Source organism: Mastigoproctus giganteus, chromosome 13 (genome assembly GCF_048544385.1).
Source record: "Mastigoproctus giganteus isolate SK-2022 chromosome 13, ASM4854438v1, whole genome shotgun sequence".
Classification (NCBI taxonomy): Eukaryota; Metazoa; Arthropoda; class Arachnida; order Uropygi; family Thelyphonidae; genus Mastigoproctus; species Mastigoproctus giganteus.
This window is the reverse complement of record NC_143587.1, coordinates 64,959,273-64,984,651: the sequence shown is the minus strand read 5'-3', so window position 1 is coordinate 64,984,651 and position 25,379 is coordinate 64,959,273. Positions and strand designations below refer to the sequence as shown.

The following is a 25,379-nucleotide window of genomic DNA, read 5'->3' as shown; positions in this document are numbered from 1 at the left end:
GGAAAATGTAGTAACGCACTAATTTTTCTCGAATCACTCAGTTCGACCCCTGAAAGAAATCAATTTCGAATATGGCCCCTGTACGGGAAAAGGTTGGACACCACTCCAATAGAAGGTGGACCTGAGCCCATTGGGAATACCCACTGATCTGCTCACTGTTGACTAGCACAACTTCTCTGTATGTGGGACAGGTGATCGGACAGGTTTTACCAGGTACCATGAGTTGTAGAATGGTAATCCCTTTAGCTCTCTCAATTCTTGCACTAATTTCCTAAGTTGCCTCAAGGCCAGAAGTGTGAACGGTGCATGCCCAGTTAATCTCTCCTAAGCCATTCATTATATGAAAATTTTCTTCACTCAACAGAAACTATTTTAAATATAATTTACACGGGAATTCAAAAAAAATCTGTTATAAAAGGAGTTTGTTAAACAGAGATCCGAATGAGTAATTTAGAATTCTAAAAATAGTTAGAAAGTTTTATATAGAAAATATCTTAACAATAGACAGTGAAAAATGCAAATTTAGTTAAATAACTTTAAGCTTATTTGAATAGTAGGTAAATGTGAAAAAAAAACCGGAATATTACAAATTTCGAAGTGCACTGCATCCAAATGTCACATATCACTTTTAATAAAGGTGCCGGTACGCCGCACCCTTGCGTACCGTCCTAAAAAAAGCACTGGTATTACTATTAATATTAGTAATGGCCACATGGTGCAAGGAAGCCTATGGCTTATGCTGCACCAGCCAAAAAAAAAAAACAATAAAATAAAATAATGAAAACAAAATAATAATAATAAAAAAAAATAAGAGAATTAAAATAAAAAATAAAAATAAATAAAAATAAAAAAATAATAAGAGAAAAAGAAATGGACAACCTATGCATTTCCCTCCTCCCTTAGGTAATTATCCAGCTGACCTTTGAATTTGCTGATGCTGTCGAGGCAGTGTTAGGTGGGTCGGAAAACTGCTAGTTGGGGGGGATACAAGGACTAATAGATTAACAGTAGCCACTGGCAGAGATGGAAGTGATTCTTGCACTGCTTCTATTGAAATGAGCAGAAGCCTGAAAAACAAGATGCAGGATATTTCAGAGACTGCTGGGAGTCATTGCGGTACAAGTAAACACATGGGTTGTGTTAGGGTAGCTAAGAATAGAAACAGGTGCATGTATACCTGCGTGTACACCAATGCTAGGAGTTTGGTAAATAAATTTGATGAATTTGAGGTATTGCTCAAAACATCAAAGGCAGATATTGTTGGGATATCAGAGACGTGGTGTCACACAGATATAAGTAATGCGGAACTGGAATTTGGGGAATACAATGTGTATAGAAAGGATAGACAGGACAGGAGGGGAGGAGGGGTTATGCTATTAATTAAGAAACACAAAGCCCAAGGAAGTGAAGCCAGTCGACATCGATGGACAGGGCAGTGTCGAGTCAGTTTGGTGTGACATAAGCATAGGGAAATCAAAATTGAGAGTAGGAGTGTGCTATAGGCCTAATGACTCTGATGAGTATAATAAGATATTGTACAGGGAAATAGAGTGGGCCAGTAAATCAGAGAGTCTGATAATGGGGGATTTTAATTTCCCAGATATTGACTGGAATTTGTGGGTTGGTCACTCGCACACTAGCAAGGCTTTTGTGGATTTATTGGATGATTGTTTTCTACATCAGCATGTTCGTGAGGCAACAAGAGGGAGCAATACTCTTGATCTGATTATCAGTAGTGATTCTTCATGCATTAAGAATCTGCAGATAAATGAACCACTAGGTGGCAGTGATCACAGTGTGTTGAAGTGGGATTTACTCAAGGAGGTAACTACCATCAGAGGTAAAGGGAAGGGTTTTTGTTTTCGTAAAGGCGACTATGATGGTCTGAGACAGTATTTAAATTCTATACAGTGGGACCAACTGATGATGTTACCAACAGCAAACTCAAAATGGGAAGCATTCAAGGAACTAATCTTGGAGGCTACCAGGCTTTACATACCAACTAAGAAATATTGTTCAAGGTTTAGGCCTAAATGGTTGTCAGATGAACTAATGAGACATGTGGCAGAGAATAAAAATGCATGGGATACATACAAATTAATGGGTGACATGGAAGCCTATGATAGATATAAGTTGGTCTGTAACCAAGTCACAAAGGAGATTAGGCAGGCAAAGGCAGACTACGAAAAATCCTTGGCAAAGGATGCAAAGAAAAACAGAAAAGAGTTCTTTACATATTTAAACTCAAGGAGGAAAGGGATGAATCAGATTGGTCCACTGGATATTGATGGTTCAACAGTTGAGGATCCTGCTCAGGTGGCTAACAATCTAAACGAGTATTTTGCATCTACATTCACGCATGAGGAGTTATTCAGGAAGGAGAATGATGTAGGTAAAGTAAACATTGGCAGTGAGCTGGATGATTTTGTAATAACTGAGAGGAAAGTGGAGGAGAGATTGTTGAGGATAAACATAAAAAAGGCACCTGGGGTGGATGGGATCTATCCAGTTATATTAAAGGAGGCAGCAAAGGAAGTAAGCAAACCCTTAGCCATAATTATGAGAGCTTCTTTGGACTCAGGGGAGGTACCCATAGACTGGAGATGTGCAAATGTAACCCCAATTCACAAAGGAGGATCAAAGGCTGACACAAGTAATTATAGACCTGTTAGTTTAACTTCTGTTCCAGGTAAATTAATGGAGGCACTGGTTAAAGAAGCACTGCAGGATCATCTAGACAAGAATTCAGTTATAGCTCAGACGCAGCATGGTTTTGTTAAGGGCAGGTCTTGCCTGACCAATTTGATTGAATACTATGATGTAGTCACAAAAGAACTGGATGTAGGGAATAACTTTGATATTATATATTTGGATCTTAGAAAGGCTTTTGATACTGTTGCACATGGAAGACTGCTGCACAAATTGGAGCAGTGTGGCATTGGAGGCAAATTGCTGCTATGGATAAGGGGATGGTTGAGTGGCAGAAGACAGAGAGTGGTAATCAATGGACACTGCTCAACGTGGACTAATGTTATTAGTTGAGTTCCTCAGGGTTCAGTGTTGGGTCCGTTGTTGTTTTCGGTGTTTATGAATGATATTGATGATGGGATATCAAGTTTAATGTCCAAGTTTGCAGATGATACAAAGGTTGGCAGGGTTGTTAAGGACACTACTGACGCTATGCTGCTGCAACAGGATCTGGAAAGGTTGAGCAGATGGGCTGAGAGGTGGCAAATGAAGTTTAACATTGACAAATGTAAAGTGCTACACATGGGAAACAGCAACCCCAGAGCAACGTATCAACTCTGCGGTACTACACTGACAGTGGTGGAGAATGAAAAGGACCTGGGGGTAATTGTGCAGGCAGATATGAAGTTCTCTGAGCAGTGCAGACGAGCTGCAAGAGTAGCTCATGGTGTCTTGTCAATGATATACAGGAATTTTTATAGCAGGGATAAGGAGGTGATTATTCCCTTGTATAAGGCAATGGTTAGGCCACATCTTGAGTACTGTATACAGGTCTGGAGGCCTCATTTCAAGAAGGATGTAGAGCTGCTGGAACGGGTACAGAGAAGGGCAACAAGATTAGTGAATGGAACAAAGGGTTGCTCTTACGAAGAAAGGCTTAAGTTTTGCAAATTACAGAGTCTGGAGACTAGGCACCGGCGAGGTGATCTGATAGAGGTGTATAAGGCTTTGAATGGTTTGAGCATGCTCAATGCCAATGGGATTCTTCATTTTGCTCAGAATAATCGCCTCAGAGGGCATAAATTCAAATTGAGGAAGGACGGATGTCGGATAGATGTGCGGAAATTTGCCTTTGGCCAGCGGGTGGTTGGTTGGTGGAACCGACTTCCATCACTTGTTGTTGAAGTTGATGGCCTAAACAAATTTAAAGCTCAACTGGACAGGTATTTCGAACGAACGGAGGGGTGAAATGGGAGTGGTGTGTGTTTTTTTTTTTTTTGGTGATGCTGAATAAGCTTGCTTTCTTGCATCATATGCCTCTACTAATGCTAATGCTAATTTCCCCAAACTGTCAGCCTCTACCACCCATGAAGGTAACTTATTCCAGCAATTTATAACTCACTGGCTAAAATAAAACTTCCTGCAATCCAGTCTAAACAACTCCCGGGTAACTTGAAATTATGGCCCCTTGTTCTAGAATCATTTATAACTGTGAAAATTTCGTCCTTATTCATTTTGTTTATGCCTCTCAGAGACATAAACACCTCAATCAAGTCTCTTTAAGGTGCCTTGTTTCCAAGCTCTGCAACTCACATATTCGAAGTCTTTGCTCATATAGACGCCGTTTGCCGATCTCACCAGGCAAGTTACCCATCTTTGGACCCTTTCAAGAAGCACAATGCCTTTCTTTAGGTGTGGTTTCCATACTTGAACATAGTATTCAAAGTGTTGTCTAACAATAGACTTATATAATGGGATTATGACATCCTTATCTCTACTAGTGATTGATTGTTCGATAAATCATCGACAGGACACCATGGACCCTCCTTGCAACCAGTCTACAATGCTCGGAGAATTTCATATCTGACTGTATTGTAACACCCAAGTTCTCTTCCTCCACTACCAGTTTTAGTTCAACTCCACCAAGTATATAAGTTATTTTGGGGTTACTGTTCCCGAGGTGCAATATCTTATACTTTGCTGGATTAAAGCATAGCTGCCATTTTTCTGACAATCCCTGAAGTGTTGCTGTTGTGTATATTATATGTTAAAAATAAAATAAAATAAGTTTATCTAGGTTATCCTGAAGAAGCTCTGCTTGGCAGAAATCATTAACTACTCTACCAATCTTTACATCTGCAAATTTAGACATCACACCATCTATCCCTTTATCGATGTCATTTATGAAAATCAAAAACAACAGTGGTCCTAATACTGATCCTTGGGGAACCTCACTTCTTACATCAACCCAATCTGAGGAATAACCATTTATCACAACCCTCTGCCTCCTGCCCTGAAGCCATCCAGCTATCCATTAAGGATTTTCCCTATGATTTCAACCTGTTCCAGCTTATAAAGTAACCACTCATGTGGGACAGAGTGAAATGCCTTGCTGAAATCCAAATAAACAATGTTGAAATTATTCCCTAAGTCCAGCTCTTGAGTGACCCTGTCAAAATAGCTAATCAGATTATTAAACATGATTTTCCATTTACAAAAGCATGCTGAGTATCCTTCAGAATTCCATTTCTATCTAAGTGATCCTGAATTCCACCCTTGATCATAGTCTCCATGATTTTCCCTACTACTGAAGTTAGAATGATCGGCTGGTAATTTCCCACTTCACTCTTCGAACTACCCTTACGTATTGGAGATATGTTGGCACTTTTCCAATCCAACGGAATCACTCCTGAGTCCGGTGACGCGCCCATAATTAGCCTCAATGGTTCAATGCACTCAGTTACCACCTCCCTTAAGATTATAGGGTCATCAACCCCAGGAGTCTTACTGGTCTGTAGACTTGAAAGTTTTTTCATTAAATAAACACGTGAAATTTCAACATCATTAATTACATTTTTTTTCAACTTCACTCCCATAATTTCTCATTGACATAAAGTGTTTATCTTCTGTAAATATCGATGCAAAGTAACTGTTGAGTTAATCTGCAACATCAGCTGGGGTATCTAATACTATCCCATGTCCATCACAAAGGGTCCGATCTGGTTTTTCTTCTTTGCATTTATATATGTGAAGAATTCCTTATCCCCCCCCTTTACCAGTCTAACCTTTTCAGTGGCATAATTATAGGACACCATGGGCCCTCCTTGGAAAATTTGTAGCTGCTATAGACTTCAGTACTTTTTATTGCTCTGTAAACATGCCATCTTTTTCTGCTTAAGTAATCTAGCAACTTCATTATTCGTCCAACTTGGAATCCTCCTTGTGGAGTATTTTTTAATGGTATATAAGCATTCAAGGCTTCTGTGATTAGTGTTTTAAAGGTATACCATAATTCAATTGTATTCGCTCTCTGTGAGATATCTACCCTGTTAATAGAGGCCATGTAGCACCTTAAGGCATCGTAATTTCCTTTCCTGAAATTATAACCCATTCCTTTGGCCTTTAACTATTGCTACTTCTCTCTTCATCGTTCACTGTAGAACTTCGTGATCAATTCTTGCTACTGGTTCCTGTACTGTCAACCCTATTATGTCATCTGGTTCATGGGTGATGAGGTCTAGAGTATTCATTTCCCTAGTACTTTCTCTGGCATGTTGATACAAATAGCAATCATCTAGTTGATTTAAAAATTTTGTCCTCCATGTGGAGTTTCCTTCCCATTTGCTCCAATCAATTAGAGGCAAATTAAAATCACCCATAATAAGACATTCACGATTACTTGCCCATTCCATTTGCATGTAGAGGGTCTCATCATAATCTTCATAATCACCTGGCCTGTAGATTACTCCCACTCTCATTATACCTTTGCTTCCAACTATCTCACACCATACAGATTCTATACTAGCATGCAAAATATGTCTGAATCTGGGAAAGCTTTCGTCGCACTCAGGCTGCTTTTGATAAGAAGCATGACCCAACCACCGCTTCTATCTTCCCTATCATTCCTAAATACATTGTACATACTGTACTGAAACATCACCCCCTATCTTCATCACTGAAATGACATTTTCCAGAAATGTGCTCATCTTCATTAGCAAATTTCTCTCATTGTGAGGCTTAATTTTCTGGACGATTTGTATTCTGTATGCATAAAATGCCTTTCTCTTGTAAAATGTAGCTCACAGCATTTACAGCAGCAGGCCTGGTGGATAGATTTTATAGGATTTTGGGTAAACACTTCATCACTTTCTGAAACTTTATCTGCAGATACACTAAGCCTACCTGAACCTTTCTGGTGCAACATGCTGACGGTTTCTTGAAACTGTTTTAACCATAACCTCATTGAGTCTTCCGTAGATGGAACTTTCTGGAATTCCTATTGAAAACATCTCTTTACAGTCACTAGAGATTTGGCATCCCACAGCCACAATATGCACAATGTTTTCCCCACACTATGTTGTTGTTGTTGTGGTGGTGTTTTCTGGCGCAAGGACTACTTAGGCCATATTGCACCTCCCAAATTAATTGAGTTACTTATGATAACTGCACGGTGAGCAGTTAGAAACAGTCATACATTTTTATTTGTTTTATATAGAAAAAGAATTCAGAGAGATTTGCTTTTTTACCTATTATGCTATTCAGAGAGAGAGGTTGCTGTAGATCTGAAATGAAACTAAAAGACATTCGTGGGGTTTGTTTGTTTGTTTGTTTGTTTTGTTATTTGGAGCATTAGCAACTAAGGCCATATTGTTCTGGGATATGCGGTGGTCATTCCCTGACCTTTCCGCATCCTCCGTATTTGGTGGTCACAGGCTTGAACCCCGGTCTAATCAAGAAGCGTGTGCTACGCGCTGCTGCTCCTGCCCACCTGGCTATGGAGGCGCTGAGATGGTGAGTTAATAATTGTAGTTCTTATTAATTGATTAAAGCTAAATACTGTTGAGTGACATGCTTTTACTTGATTTAGTAAAGATATTTAAATTTATGAACTTTTACCTTTCGAAGAAGTAGTCCATGAGATATGTTTTCACATAGTAAGAAACCTCCTACAAGATGCTGTATTGGACCTGCCTCTCCACAGTGAGGTCTTAAAACAAAAGTATTCATTCCTCGTTCTCTGTAACATAATCATAACAAATTACTTTTCAACAAAACTGAAATTAAAGAAAAAAAATAAATTTAAACAACTAACCAATAATTGAAGCTTATTCATGGTAGATCAAAAAAGTCATGCAACCCACATCCAATTTAAAGAAAACATATATTAATACTTTAAAGCCAAGTCAGAGGATAAAATTAATTCTAGTAAACTAATCAATGTTAAAAAATCTAAATATAAGCACTGGTGGAGGCTGACATTAATTACAGCCAAAGGGCTGCTAGTTACTGTCTTACTAATCTAATATTAAAAATAGCAGGTCATTTAAAAAACAAGCTCTTGCTGTTTTTAGTATTAGCATTGGTGAGCCATTTTTTTCAAGAGGAAAAAAAGACCTGAGTGGTGAGGGCTGAGAAATTTGAAGTTTAATACTGTTTATATGGAGCTGGAACATTTAGCACTTCAGTTTCTTTGCAAGCTGAATGATTTCGTAGACATGAACATTAATAAATAAAATAATTTTCTTCAATAATGTTCATTCACCAGCTCAAAAACATGAATTTATTGATATGACATACAGAGACCTATATTTCTGTACTTTAATATTGCCCCAGTTCCTCTCTTTTGTGATTTCTGAAAAATGACTAAGAATCTATGTTGGAAACTGTTTTCAGCGTTTAATGAAAATCTGTTTAGCATGTAAAGATGTTAAAAAAAACTTTTATAGCCCATCAAAAACAAACAATTCAAGAACTGTTAAACCAGAATGTGGTGAAAATAGTTCTCTTGAAATTAAGAATTCACTGAATTTGTGTTAGTTGTATAGCGGGTTGTCTCTCAAAACAAAAATTACAACTCATACTTCCAGTGTCATAAGAAATGTATTAATAAATTTTGGAATTATTCTGCTACCATTTTCATGAAGAAAAAGGGCTAGCATGGGAGACTAAATGCTAAATTGATTTCTGTAGAATGAAGTATTTTGTTATCAGAATACCATATTCTATTCTTTCAGCTGATAACAAATCCAAATCAAAAGAATTGTATCTTATCCATAAAAATATTATTAAAAACACATTAAATTTCAATAGGCATCAATCAAGGCACATTCTTATAGCAAATATTATCCCTTTTTCTCCTTCTCTACCACCATATCAGCAAATTAAGATTCACTACCACTTGAATACATCATGAAAGAGTACGCAATTTTTATTTTTAATTTTAAATATATATCTGGGCAGACATGCTAATCCAAAACTTAACTTGCCCAAATCTGGTAAATGCACTGCAAGTTCTGATTTTATTTCAATAGAAATAAATGCTCAAATACATTAGGATCATGTGATGTGCCTCTAAAATATATAGTCTTTCCCTTTGTAATCATAATTTGGCTACTGTTCACTAGAGGCTTTATTTTCATAATTTCAAATAAAAAAGTTTGTATTCTGCAGTTTTTGTGTCTAGTATTACTGATGAGTCTGAGGCATGGCTTGTCCAGATGATGCCAAAATTATGATACAGTATTTCCTGTAGAGTATCCAAAGGACCATGTCCCTTCAGATAATAAGATCATGCCATACAGTATCTACAGCAGTCATGCAGGTGAATGCTAAAAAAATAGCCATTGATTTAGAAATTCTTTTTATTGGCTATCTTCCGCTACTGCCACAGCCTGCTATGCTCAACTCTGGCTTTGATGTTACTTTCATATTTAGAAGTGGGAGAAAAAAATGACAAAGATCATCTACTGGACATCTGGCAGTAGCACTGAGATTTTCCTATTTGTAGATTAGTCACAAAATGTTTTTTTTTATTCTAAGCATCAAATTTATTAAGTTTGATATTATTAAATGGCTCTCCACCTACTTTAATCTGACAGTTATTTTGACAGGTCAAGGATTGTTCCTGGAATGTGGAGTTCCAGAGAATTGCAGCCATGTTTTGTAATAATTGCTCTTCAATGTTGAGAGGTCTATTCTTGCTTTCTCCTGGCAAGTAACCTGTTTTAATTCAAGATACAAGAATTTTCTTAGCTTTAACTCCTATTGTTGTGTTTAAGAAACAACTGGATATTTCTCATTAATTCTAATTTAAATTGTTCTCGACTATTTCCAGTTCGTTTCCTTAGCTAAAGTTTATTACTCTTTGCCCTGCCTATCTTCTTGGTTCCACCTAGGTGGTATGATTGCTAACACCCTTGAGACAGGTCTCAACAGTGGGATCCTTCTGGTGCCAAGTTGGGCTCTTAGAGGGTGGTTTTTTTTAGGGGTTCTTATTTGACAATGGCCTGCCTCTTTGTGGAAGAGACATGAACTACACTTTTTTGGGGTAGCTACTTTATTGTTGCAAAGTGACCAGTCAAATACTCCACACACACACACACACACACACACACACACACACACACACACACACACACACACACACACACACACACACACACACACACACACACACACACACACACAGAGAGATGCTTCATTGCAGAGATATAAAGTGGAGTTGAACTTACACTCTGGAGATGCCATGACAGAGATACATACATTTCAACACCAGCAACAAGTACTTTTTGTGAATGCATAGTGGAAAATTTTTTTGATTGGTGTTAGTATATTTCCTTTTGTCATTTAACTATTATGAAATAAAGCAGAAAAATAATGCTTTGGGCTTTTCTTCTGTAGGTAATTATTTCAATTGGTTTTATATCACTGATTTTGAAACAAGTATTGTAAATTTGGTTTGGATTGAATCATAAACATATGAGTTCTAACCTATAGCTCTTGTAATGAATGGTGGTCATCTTGTTACAAGATAGCAGTTGAAAACAGAAGTACCCAGTGTAGGAATACACCCACATTGGGTATTTATATCTGGGTCCTTGGGAAAATTTCAGCTTCAGTTATGATTTCACAGCCATCATTCCTCACCACCTCCCCCAAATCAGCAGAAATGAAAGTATGTTTTTTCATTAATCAACAAGAAAATGCAAATTGCTACCAAATTTTCAACATATATTCAGTTGGCCCCTGGCATGGTTCAAAGTTCAAATCCAATTAGCATCATATGCCATCAACAAAAAAAAAAAAAACAAACCCTTCCCATTTCACCTATCCATTCTCTCCAACAGTATGTTCCAAATATCAACCACTCACTGGCTAAAAGAATTTCCACACATCTATTCTGCAACCATCCTTCCTCAAATTGTTTATCCCCCCCCCTCATGTGCATAATCTGAGCAATATGAAGAATCCCATCAGCACTGAGCTTGCTCAATCCATTCAAAGCCTTAAACACTTTAATCAGATCGCCTCACAGGTGCCTAGTCTCCAGACAGCAATTTCCAGAACTGAAGCCTTCCTTGATAAGAGGACCCCCCTTCATTCCCCTAATCAATCATGTTGCCCTTCTCTGTATCATTCTAGCAACTCTACATCCTTCCTAAAATGAGGCCTCCAGACCTGTATGCAGTACTCAAGATGCAGCCTGACCATTCACTTATACAATCATCTTATCCCTGCTAGCAAAATTCCTGTATATCATTGATAAAATCCCAAGAGCTGTCCTGGCAGCCTGTCTGCCCTATTCAGAGAACTTCTTATCTGACTGCATAATTATCTCCATGTCTTTTTCATTTTCCACTACCCTAAGTGTAGCAACACATAGCTGATATGTTACTCTGGGATTACTACTACTACCCATTTGTCAATGTTAAATTTCAGTTGCCATTTCTCAGCCCATCTGTCTAACTTTTCTAGATCCTGTTTCACAGCATTCCCTCCCAGTTCCCTTACAGAAATATTACTATAAATTTGGAGCAGGAGCTCGGACCCATTTAAAAATTTCAATATTTACTTAGAATATTTTAGGAATCCTTGTAACAAATTTTCATGTCAATGTGTTGATTTATTTTGTTATATATCATAAATTATTATGTTTTGCTGATGTGCCTGAAAGGTAATGTACAAGGTGCATGTGTGGGTGCGCGCACGCACACACACACGCACACAAAGTTGCACAAATATCCAATGTTTTCTTAAATACTGATCCCTCAGGTCATTTTTATCTTCAATTCTGTTTGATCTCTTGCAATAAAAGCTGATTTTCCATAACACTCAGATTCCCAAATAAGAGCTCATTTCTTTACTTTGATTAATTTCAATTTCAAATATTTCTTGGTGGAAATATCACTTCTTTTACAACCAAAACTGAGTTATCTTTTGCTGCCAGCACCATATTATTCTTACTTATTTACTATATTCATTAATGTTACCAGGAGTTCAGGGACAGGACTGATTTGCAACAGTGTTGACAAACCATTAACTCTGTTAACACTATACTACTTAGTAATACTCCATGTTTTTGCTTACCAAAAGATCAATAAAATTTCTTAAAATGAAATATAATTCTCCTATCTGTGGAGGTGCTCTAAAAATCCCTCTCTTCAACCTCTCTACAAAAGAAAGCAGTCAGATTACCTGCTCATGTCACAAATTCACTCCATTCTCTACTACACGGCTTCTGCTGAATGGCTATAATACAGATATATCTATAAGCACTGTTCCCTTTTAACTGGTATCTTTCACCATCTTTCTCAAAATCATTCCTAACATGTGTATTGCCTAACATTCATTCGGAGTTCAACTCTAAACTCTAACTTTTCTTTCTTTATACAAGTTCTTGTTGTAATAGGTTCTTGTTGTAATGGCATCATGACACAGACTTGTAAACAAAAATCATCTGTAGGACTGTTGATAGGATGCAACTTCAGATTCTATGATGGAATTGCATACTCATAATTCATATGGAGTACTGATCATTATAATTAATACTCAATTGCTAGATACTTTTGTGGCTAGTTTTTATCAAAATCTTGTACTACTGACACCAAGAGTGCTGACAGTGCAGGATTTTGGTAAAACAACCATAATTCAACTTTTAAGGAAAAACTCCTACTCCTACAATAATGTAAATAGATTATTATGAACAGATTTATGAAAATTTGCTTTATGCCATTATATTTTTCCTCAAAAAATAAAATTATCAAACTTAACCACAGCTGGAATTTCTATAATCCTATTAGCAGAGCAATAATGACCCATACAGATAATTACTAAAAGAGACTAAACTTGCTTAATAAAAGGAACAGTACATCTTCTGAAATTACAGAAATGTACCGATGTATTTTCATGGCTGGAAAGATATAACCAAACAAGTTTACGTTTTGCAACCTTAAGTGGGTATATTACATTGCTGAGTACAATCCTGTTTATTTTTAAAAGGGTTATTTTTTTAAATTTTATTATTATTATTATTTTTTTGGTAAATTACATGTTAAATTCTTACCAATGCAATAAAGGACATTTCTAGGTATCAATGTGTTTGTATATAATTTCTCATTTGCTTTTTTCATTCTTTAATTATTTTATAAAATTTCAAAAGGAAACTATGAAATTATTTAGAAGAAAATCTTTTTAATAATTTTTAAAATTTCATTAAACATCTATACTCTCAGAAAAATAAATCCATCAAAACAAACAGTACAGCAAAATTTTGCAAATCACCTTTTCATAAAACATCATTTCATAAACAGTTTTCTAAGAATGTGTGAAGATCCATATACTCTGAGAAAAATGAAAACAGTAAAGTGTCTGATAATGCAAAAACATGGTAAATAATGAGAAAAGAGAGACCAATGAAAAAAGGCACATCTTACTGGTCAAACAATCAATGAAATTAAACAACAGTTAAGTGTCTGACAGCAGGTTTTCCAAATCTCAGGTTACATTACATGTAAACTAAGATTTCTATTATCTGGATTTTAATATCTGCAGTTTGTGTATAGATTAGGGGAAAAAATTAAGAATAAAATCAAACGGTTGAAAAAAAAAAAAAAAGAAAGAAAATGGTTAAAATGAATTTTACCAATCATTTTAACTAACTATGCTTGTCCTTTAAACAGCATTTAAAAGGCAATGCACAGTATGCAAATTAACTGATTTTAAAATAAAAATTTTTGTATTAGAATATATAAAAGTTACACTAAGTAAATGAGCTGTTACACATCTTTTTGCCACTGAAAGATGTGAATAAACAAATCCATCTTAATGCAAGTTTGTGTCATATGAAAATAAAATGGTACTGTCTGTGAAAAAAAGGACAAAATCCTTAAAGTTTTGATCTCGCCAACTGTGATGATACTTTGCAATGAGTTGCTCTTATATTTCAAAACAAATAAATAGCAGATGCTAGTTATTTATTATGAAAAACTTTCCAAATGAGAAGTATAAATATTATTTATAATACAACTGTCATCTCATCACCAGGTTTATGGCAGGTAACCAGGCAGCATGTTAGAAGAGTAAATGACAACCCAGCAATAATTTAAATCACAAAATGACAGTTACCAAATGGCTTTTTCTACTGAAAGACTGAATAAATATTTAAATAAATTCTGAATTCAAGTCCCATTTACAAGTTATAACTTAAGTGGGATTGTGGGTAAAAATATCCTTGAAGTAGGCCTTATTCTCTCTCTGGTTTGTTTATTCAGTATTTCAGTGGGAATGAAATTGTTGGTAGATTATTTAACATCATTTGGCCTCTCATCTTGTAACTAAAATAATTATTGGTGATGATATGCACCATTTATGTATTACTTGGTTGATGCTAACTCATCTATCCATAGATAAGGTAAAATCAACTGCAAAAATGGCTGAATAATGGCACCAAATTTGCATATAAAGAGCAGTCCTATTTCTCACATAGGAATGCCAAGGCAATTCACTGTGATTATGTGGAATCATGATCTGCAACAACAAAATGCTGCTTGAAGGATTTTTTTTTATTTTTTTAAACAGATAATCTTACTTTATTTAAAAATGGACTTAAGCCCTACATTAAGATAACAGCTGGAATATATGTTAATATATAGATTTTATTCTTTACTGTTGGTATTGAAGTGTTCATGTGGTTTTGCACTTGCTGTTTTTAACATGTTTTTTTAGATTTGTACTCTTTTAGCATTTAAAAGATATTTACCTTCTTTGGTCAGTGGGAGGAACAATCAGCCCCCTTAAAAAACAGTAGTTATCACTTCAAGAAGACTATCTGACAAAGAAGAAAATCATAGACATTATCATTTTCTGTTATGTTTTGATACTTCTCTGTTACTGTTATTTGTGACTTATCTTATTGTACTTATTGTACAATATATACTGTACACAATTTACTGCTGAGTGAATAAATGCACATGCACTTTAGTGAAACAAAAATAGCTGTGCAATAGCTGAATGTAAAATAAATTTACAATTTAAAAAGTGAAGAATCTACTTTTAAAAAAGCATTGTAGTTAAGTATCATCCCTGTATAAAAAAAAAAAAAAAATTTCCTTAAAATACATAACCATTTATAATGAGCTAATCAATTGAGATGAGATTAAATTTCAGTAATAAAAGTCCAATAATAATATTTTCAAATATAGTGATAATGGCTCAGTTATCAACAAAATACACAACACAGTTATGAAAGAATTAGCTTTTAATCAGTAGAGGTATAAGAAAATATGGCTAAATATGTACTTACAGAATTTACCAGAATGGTAGTGGTTCATGACTAGCCTCATTGTAATAGTATTGGTGAGAGAGAGTACAATTCAATGAAAACAGTTGGGGGGGGAAAAACATCAATGAAGAACAAGCTACTACATGAATAAATCTAATCTCAATATTTTCAGGATATTCTTCTCATTAAGTCAGTGGAAATGTCTTCAAAACATATTTTAAGACCTAGACATACATAACAGATATATAAATTCTCTAACTGCTGTGATATTTAGCCACAAGTACTTACCTCTCTGTCATTAATACGGATTAACCTTTACAACAGTATGTATATATAAGCTTTTCATGTGTGCATTTCCTGTGTACATACATATGTATAATTTTAAGTTTACTTAAAACCACATACTTGTCAAGTTCAAATAGTCATGACAGCTTCCAGTATGTGCTGCATCTGTTATCTGGGGTTTCCAACTGATCTGATAAAAAATGGTAGAGACAGTTTTGGTAGATGACTGCTCTCTACTGAGCTGTGGTAGAGCTCAGTAGAGTGGTGGTTTATGAAATTAAGAGCTCACTGCCATGAGACATATATCTGGCAAGCTTGTTGCTGAAAGACTTAAAATCTTATTTTTCAAACCCATAGAGTTCCACATTAATATTCATGTTATGGCCTTAACAGTCCATATCACAGAATCTCCTGCTTTTAAAAGCTGGAGCATTTAGAAGGTTCCAAGAATGACCATGTAAGTGCTGCTTTCACAATTTATCATTAGATAGTATGAATCAGAGCTGTAATACTCAATATGTTCTACGTTGATAATAATATTAGTAAATTAATAAGAGGAGTTTACCTCAATATAGTACGTGGAACACTTCCGTATGATAACCCTCCAGAAATTAAACCGGAAAAAACGAAAAAATCGACAACTTACCGGTACATTAAAGTAAAATATAAATCATTAAATAATCAATTTAACACAATTCAAAATCAATATAAAACAATTAAAATTCAAATTAACGCAATTAAAAGAATCAAACGAAAATATTCAAAACGATTTTCCTTCCTGAAGCTGACAATGCTTTTCGACCGACTATCGTGATCACAGGAATGAAAATTCATAGTCGGTCGAAAAGCATTGTCAGCTTCAGGAAGGAAAATCGTTTTGAATATTTTCGTTTGATTCTTTTAATTGCGTTAATTTGAATTTTAATTGTTTTAAATTGATTTTGAATTGTGTTAAATTGATTATTTAATGATTTATATTTTACTTTAATGTACCGGTAAGTTGTCGATTTTTTCGTTTTTTCCGGTTTAATTTCTGGAGGGTATCATACGGAAGTGTTCCACGTACTATATTGAGGTAAACTCCTCTCATTAATTTACTAATACAATTTATCATTATAATGGTCAAAGTTATTGTGCATTTATTTGTTTCAAATATTAGATTAAAGTGATTATTGCTTCAAAAACATAAAAATATCTGAAAAATTTATGGAATAGTATCTGAACCAAGGTGAATTAAACTAAAAAAAAATAAATAAAATCCTGAAAGTTATGAAATTTTACAATATGTTTAAGAAACCTGCAGTTAATTCAGCACTCCAAGCTTTACATTAATTTGAACTTAATTTTTAGGTCTATTTCTGACCTAAAGTCTTTAATTATTTTCTCCTTAAATTAAGTAAAGGAATACTTATATTTCAATATAGGTGTTCAAAGAACTTAATAAATAGTTCTTATTCCTCCAGTTGATATCATTATAACATAGAGAAGCATTTATTACCAAATTATTTTTGCATTCATTAGTAAATTGCCAGACATGAACTTCTGAAACCACTGCAAGTGAAACAAATTTAACAGATTAAAGAAATATAATTTATATGCATGTATGCCATTATTCTCTAACATGTATTGTCCTCCATAAAAGTATAGTAATTTTGCCATTTGTCACTCATTTGGAGAGATCTGGGTTTGAATTCCATTGGAGATTGGAGAAATTGTGAAAGCAGTCTTCAACAGGATTGCAGTTAGCCAATCTCAGATGGAGAGAGTAGGGTTCCTCCTGTGTTTTTCAGCCCTTATAATATACAATACAAACAGTACAATATGGCTTCAGATGCTAATGCACTTTATAAATAATAAAACAAACACATATTGGGACATCACACCCTTAGGAAGTAATAGCTTATTCCTGACAGGTAAATGGAATAGAGTGAGATGAGAGAAGGTTCTAGATTCCTTTTCAAGGGGTGTGATGATAGCAAGCCTGCCCATTCACCAGAAAAAAGTTGTTCACCTGAAATCAGCCATCAGAAATATTGTACAGTAATGTAAGAGAGACAGTATTACAACTTTTCATCCCAAGCCAGGCAAGGCACACCATTGTTATTGACTTCTGGACAGTTACTATTTATATGGTGCATTAGCAGCTAAGGCCATATTACATGATCTGTGTTATGCCTGTACTAGTGTGTGCACGTGTGTGTGTGTGTGTGTGTTCATGGACTGACATGCATGTTTTGCAAACTCTAAAATCTGAAATAACTTGTGTTGGAAAACCCTCTCTCTGAATTTTGGACTCTACTGAAGAAAACTAAGAATAAATCCAGTTCCTGATGGGATTCGAACCCAGACCTCTAACAAATACAAAAATAAAATATTCATTTTTCATGTTCGATAAAAAACTTAAAACTATTTTTTTTCCCTTTGCTTTTAATGAAGGCAAAGAAGCAAAAATTTCAACATTCATACATGATGCTAAAATAAGTAGGTTATTTAACATTTTACATGTTAAGATCAGTGTCAATCTGAACAATGAATACTGTGTGTAGACATTTTTCTCATGTGACGTCCAACTATGATCCCTATCCTCTGGAACTTTTAGTGCTTTCTGTGTTTGTTATTTAGCATACATACACTTTAAATGAGTTCTAGGTTAATTGACAAATAGCTTGATAGGACAAAATCATAGCTGCAAACTTTGATCTTTGAAAAGCTGGAGATTAGATTGTAGGAAGGTTTCCCAGACAAAACAAAAAGTTTTTTTAAACAAAAAGAGCAGTTCTTCCAAAAAACATGTGATTTTTTTAAAATCCACACTGTACTATAAATTAACTTTCACTAATTCCTCATTTTATATGCTTTTAAACATCAGTTTAACATTTTTCTGTTGGAATGGATGCAGAGAAGAGCAAAGAGATTAGTAAGGGGAACAAAAGGGTTCACTCTTAACAAGGAAAATGTCAGATCTGCAAATTGCAACAAATGCATCCCCAATTCACAAAGAGGATTGAAGGGTGACACGAGTAATTACAGACTAGTTAGTTCAACTTCTGTTCCGGGTAAAATAATGGAGTCACTAGTTAAAGGATCATCTACACAAGACTGCAGCAATAATTCAGACACAGTATGGGTTTGTTAAGAGAAAGTCTTGTCTGACAAATTTGACTGGATACTATGATGTGTTTACAAAGGAACTGGATGCAAAAATTAATTTTGATATTATATACTTGGATTTCAGGAAATCTCACTGTAGCACATGGAAGACTACTGTACAAACTGGAGCAGAATGGTATTAAGGGTAAGTTGCTACAATGGATAAAAGGGTGGTTGAGTGGGAGAAAACAGAGTGATAATCAATGGATGCTGCTCTTCGTGGACTAATGTTATTAGTGGAGTTCCACAGGGTTCGGTGCTGGGCCCACTGTTGTTTTGTATATTTATCGATAATATTGATGAAAGCTTAGTGTTGAAGTTTGCAGATGATACAAAAGGTTGGAAGGGTTGTCAATGACAGTAATCGCAGTGTGCTACTGCAACAGAATCTAGAAAATTTGGGCAGATGGGCTGAGAATTAGCAACTGCAAAGTACTGCATATGGGTAGAAGTAACCCCAGAGGAACATACCAACTGTGTTATACTACATTTAGGGTGGTAGAAAATGAAAAAGACCTGGGAGTAATTGTGCAGTCAGATATGAAGTTTTCTGAGCAATGCAGACAGGCTGCAAGATCAGGTCATGAAGTTTTGTCAATGATATACAGGAATTTTGCTAACAGAGAAAAGTAGGTGATTATCCCTTTGTATAAGGCAATGGTCAGGCCACGCCTTGAGTACTGCGTACAGGTCCAGAGGCCTCATTTTAGGAAGGATGTAGATTTGCTTGAGCATGTATAGAGAAGGGCAACAAGATTGGTGAGGGGAATGAAGGGATCCACTTACCAAGAGAGGCTTAATTTCTGCAAATTGCAGCGGCTGGGGACTAGGCACCTGTGAGGTGATCTGACTGAGGTGTATAAAGCCTAGAATGGGTTGAGCACGCTGAATTCTGATGGAATTCTTCCACTTGCTCAGATTACGAACCTAAGGTGGCATAAATTCAAACTGAGGAAAGACAGTTGTAAAACAGATGTGCAGAAATTTGCCTTTAGCCAGAGGGTGGTTAACTGCTGAAACAAACTTCCATTAGTCGTTGTGGAAGTTGATAGTTTAAATAAATTCAAGGAGGAACTGGACAAACATTTAGAGGGAATGGTTGTGCAAATTTTTTTTTTTTTTTTTTGGCTGATGCTACATAAGCTCATACACTTGCTTTCTTGCATCACATTCCTCTATTGCTATTACTACTAATTACTATATGGAAACTAGGCACCTGCGAGGAGATCTCATTCAGATGTATAAGGCTTTGAATGGCTTGAGTTAGCTAAATATTGACAGCATCCCCACCTTTACTCAGACAACACAAGGGTGTGTAAATTTAAATTAAGGAAAGATGGTTAAAGGATAGATATGCAGAAATTTGCTTTCAACCAGTGGATAGTTGATTGTTGGAACAAACTTCCATCAGGTGTTTTAAAATTCGGTAGTTTAAATAAACTTAAGGAAGAACTACTAGACATATTATTAGAACAGATGGAATGAACAGGTGATGTTGGGAATTTTTTTATCTTATGCTATATAAGCTAGCTTCATTGCATCAATTGTCACTACTAATACTATAATACACAATTGAGGAAGTAGCTTTTTTTTTTTTTTTTTTTTTTTTTTTTTTAAGCTCGTGCATACAACTGGTTAACCCCAAGCCTCCCGCATAAGTCAGGTTGCAGTGTGACTAATTTAATGGTAACTCTTTGCACCATAACGTCTGCAATAAAATTAATAAAAAGCTGCTTATTTATCAATGGAAACAAAAAATGGCTTCTGAAAAAATAGCAAACAGTTTTTCTGAGCAAATAAATGGGCATATTTTAAAGTAACTTTAAAATTTGTCAAAATAATTGGTTTAAAATTATTTTAAACAGAAATCACTTTTATTTAATAATAGTGACAGTTGGTATTTTGCAATTTCATCACATATACCTAATTTTAATAACAGTAGTAGTAATAATGGCAAATGATTACACTCCAAGCATTTGTCTAGTTCATTGAATTTATTCAACCCATTCACTTTCACAACAACAGATGGAAGCCTGTTCCAACAATCAACCACACACTGGCTGAAGGCAAAATTCTGCACATCTATCCTGCAACCATCCTTCCCAAACTTGAATTTATGCCCTCTCATGTGTGTAGTCACAGCAAGGGGAAAAAAATGCCATTATTAACATTCAGCTTACTCAATCCATTCAAGGCTTTAAACACCTCAATCAGATCTCCCCACAGGTGCCTACTCTCGAGATGCTGCAATTTGCAGAACTGAAGCCTTCTAGGTAAGAGTACCCTTTTATTCCCTTCACCAGTCTGGTTTCCTTCTCTTCCAAAAGTGAGGCCTTCAGACCTGTATACACTACTCAAGATGTAGCCTAACCATAGTCTTATACAAAGGAAAAATCGCCTTCTTATCCCTGCTAGCAAAGTTTCTGTATATCACTGACGAAACCCTGTGAGCTGTCTTGGCAGCATGTCTGCACTGCTCAGAGAATTTCATGTCTCACTGCACAATTACTCCCAGGTCTTTTTCCATTCTCCACTACTCTGAGTGTAGTACCACACAGTTGATAAGTTACTCTGGCCTGATATATCTTCATCAATATCACTGATAAATATTGAAAACAACAATCAGCTCAGCACTAAATCCTGGGGAATTCCACCAATGACATTAGACCACAAAGGGCCCATTGATAACCACTCTCTCTTCTTCTTCTTCCACTTAACTATCCCTTTATCCATAGCAGTAACTTGCCCTTAATGCCACATTGCTCCAGTTTATACAGCAGTCTTTTATGTGCAACAGTATCAAACGCCTTCCTGAAATCCAAGTATACGATGTCAAAATTCCTGGAACAGATGTTAAGCTAACAGGTCTGCAATTACTCATGTCGCCTTTTGATTCCCTTTATCAATTGGGGATATATTCACACATCTCCAGCCCATAAGGTCCGCCCCTGAATCCAAGGATGCTCTCATAATTATGGCTAAGGGTTTGCTTACCCCCTTGGCTGCCTCCCTTAATATAACTGGATAGATTCCATCCACCCCAGGTGCCTTTTTCATGTCCATATTCAACAACAATTTCTCTTCCATTTTCCTTTCAGTTATCACAAAATCATTTAGCTCCTCGTTAGACTATGATAAACTTCTGGCATTCCCTTCCCTAAAGAATTCCTTATGTGTGAATGAAGATGCAGAACACCTGTCCACTTTGTCAGCAACCTGAACATGGTCATCAACAGTTAACCCATAGACATCAAGTGCCCCATTATGATTCAACCCCTTCCTTCTACTGTTAATACAAGCATAGAAGTCTGTTGTTTTACTTTGCATTCTTTGCCAAAGACTTCTCATAATCTGCCTTAGCTGCCTAATCTCCTTTGTGATTGATTAGACTAATTTATATGGATCCTATGAACTTTTCTTCTCTGACACGTCTCAATAGTTCATATGACCTCCATTTAGGCATAAGCCTTGAACAGTACTTCTTCATTGGCACGAAAAGCCTCTTTGATTACTTCCCCGAATACTTTTCATTTAGAATTTGCTGTTGGTAATGTCATCAGTTGGTCCCGCTGCACAGAATTTAAAGTTTGAGACCACTGTAGTCACCATTACGAAAACTGAAGCTTTTCCCTTTACCCTTGACAGTAGTTATGTCTTTAATTAAATTCCAAATTAGTACACTGTGATTGCTGCCATACAGTGAGTCTTTTACCTGCAGATTCTTAATGCATGAAGAATCACTGCTGATAACCAGATCAAGAGTATTGCTTCCCTCTCATTGTCTCTCTAACATGCTGATAGGAAATAGTCATCCAAGAAATTCACAAAAGTCTTTCTAGCATGTGAGTGACCAACACACAAATTCCAGTCAACATCTGGAAAGTTAAAATCACCATTATGAGACATTCTGATTTGCTGGCTCACTATTTCTTTGTATAGCTGTTTGGTATACTTATCACAGTCATTAGGCCTATAACACACCTACCCTCAATTTTTGTTTCACCAGTGCTTATATCACAAAACTGAATCAACATTGCATTTGTTACCCATGTCACCATGGACGTGCTGCCTTAGATTTAATATGCTTCTTAACTAAGAGCATAACCTCTCTTGTCCTATACATTGTACTCCCCATATTCAAATTCAGCATCACTAATATCTGAGTGACACCATGTTTCCACTATTCCTACAATGTCTGCATTTGATAACTTAATTAGCACATAAAATTTATTTACAAATAAATAGTATTAAATAATATTTATTAGTATATGTAATCACAAATATACTTTAAATAGTGTGCCACGTTTAACTGTGTACCCAATGTATGTAAATTGTTAATAAACAATATTAGCATTGGCATTAGTAGAGGCATTTGATGCAAGAAAGCAAGCTTATGCAGCATCAGCCAAAAAAAAAATAAATAAAAAAATAACCACTTCCACTTCACCCCTCTGTTCGTTCGAAATACCTGTCCAGCTGAGCCTTAAACTTATTTAGGCTATCAACTTCCACGACAAGGAATGGAAGTCTATTCCACCAACCGACCACCCGCTGGCTAAAGGCAAATTTCCTCACGTCTATCCTACATCTGTCTTTTCTCAATTTGAATTTATGCCCTCTCAGGTGATTATTTTGAGCAAGAGGAAGAATCCCATCAGCATTGAACCTGCTCAAACCATTCAAGGCTTTATACACCTCTATCAGATCACCTTGCTGGTGCCTAGTCCCCAGACACTGTAATTTGCAAAACTTAAGCCTTTCTTCGTAAGAGCACCCCTTTGTTCCATTCACTAATCTTGTTGCCCTTCTCTGTACTCGTTCCACCATCTCTACATCCTTCTTGAAATGAGGCCTCAAGACCTGTATACAGTACTCTAGGTGTGGCCTGACCATTGCCTTATACAAGGGAATAATCACCTCCTTATCCCTGCTAGAAAAATTCCTATATATCATCGACAATACACCATGAGCTACTCTTGCAGCCCATCTGCACTGCTCAGAAAACTTCATATCTGCCTGCACAACCACCCCCAGGTCCCTTTCATTCTCTACCACTGTCAGTGTAGTACCACAGAGTTGATACGTTGCTCTGGGGTTGCTGTTTCCCATATGTAGTACTTTACATTTGTCAATGTTAAACTTCATTGTAATATGTAATATGTTCCATTTTATTTCCAAATGGTGATAAATTATGATGTCATGGATAAGTTTATAAGGTTGAGATATAAGTTTGTAAATTGAATGTAGAGTGTCAAAATTTTCAGCAAGCTGAAGCCTGTTTAGAGTGTCTCTGATTGTAAAATTAAGTTTTTTTTATCCTACACAACTGGTCCATGCAATAAAACATAGTATTACAACATTTTTTAATGTGTTTATTTATTTATTTATTTATTATTATTTTTTTTTTATTTCAATGTATAGCAGTTTTTTTTTTTAACATTCTACTAACTTCAGCAGCCACATACATTTGTTTAGTCTGAGAGACAATCACCTTACCCTCATTCAAAACTCCATAGTCATTTTTTAAAATTAAAACATATAGATCTGTAACCATTCACAACTGGACACAATTATGACTTCTTTTTTTTTTGCCTTCCTCCTTATTTTGAATAACAGAATATGTCCAGTTTTATTATATCAAGGTTTTACTGTATTGTTAATGGTGGTTCAAGAAATGGGGGGAAAACATCTGATTAATATGCAATTTAATGAATAATTTGTAAGGAATTAGGCAGCAAGAACAATTTGAATGAAAAATAAATAATACTTTCATCACCTATAAAGTTTGAGGAAAATAATACTCACAGAAAACAAATCAATCATCAGGCAAGCTGCCCATTACCAAAAATAATTTTAAAAGGGACTAATTAGGAGAATTAATCATTTGGAAGTGAACATACAACTACTGTCTAAGACAGAGAAATAAAAAAATAATAAACACATGGCTCATATTCTGCATTAAGTAAATCCAGAAGAAACAAACTCTTTGCTGGTAAACTTAAGATGCATGAATACTGGAAACCTGGCAAAAAAAAAAATAAAAATAAATAAAAATAAACACACACACCAGCAGGTATGTGAACATAAAACTTAAACTTCCTTCAGGAAGCTTATATACACTCTTAGGACTGTGGTAGTAACAATTACTGCAATCACTGGATTATGCTCCAGATGGCACTGTATGTTTACATTCAATATGCCATACAGAAATGAGCTTAGAAAGAATGGAATGTGTAAAAAATATTAAATGGATAAAAAAGCTATTCTTTTGAATGCCTCCAAACAAAGGAATTAAATGTAGATTTTTTAAAAGAATTGTTTTCTGAAGGTATTAATTACTAATAACTGTCAACAATACACCAGAAATAAAATAATTCAAATATTTTAATTTTTAATAAAATCATAAGAAAAACGAATGATAACTTACTTTCTGAAATGATTTAAAACACACATATTAGCATACATGTAATACAGGTAATAGTTATATGGAGGATTCTCTACATCGGTCCACTCCAACGGAAGAGGAACATCTTTATCAAACATTGGATTCTCTGGTTTTGACTCATCGTCAACCGAATCAAAACCTGTAATCTATAAGATTAAATTTGTCAATTTGATTAACCTAGTATAAAGTAATTTACAAAATTATATATAGAATATTATTAATTTTTAAGTTAAATCAATATCAGAAACTACT

General features: G+C 35.4%; 1 protein-coding gene across 4 annotated transcripts in view; it reads right to left on the bottom strand.

The window, feature by feature from the left end:
- AMPdeam (AMP deaminase) overlaps nucleotides 1-25,379 on the bottom strand; it is a 334,349-nt gene that overhangs the window by 12,375 nt on the left and 296,595 nt on the right. For all 4 annotated transcript variants that reach the window (XM_090387683.1, XM_090387682.1, XM_090387684.1 and 1 more), the window contains 2 exons: nucleotides 25,110-25,273; nucleotides 7,585-7,705 (listed from right to left, as the gene is read on the bottom strand). In XM_090387683.1, the coding sequence (XP_090243809.1) occupies nucleotides 7,585-7,705; nucleotides 25,110-25,273 (285 nt within the window). The remainder of the gene's footprint in view (nucleotides 1-7,584; nucleotides 7,706-25,109; nucleotides 25,274-25,379) is intronic.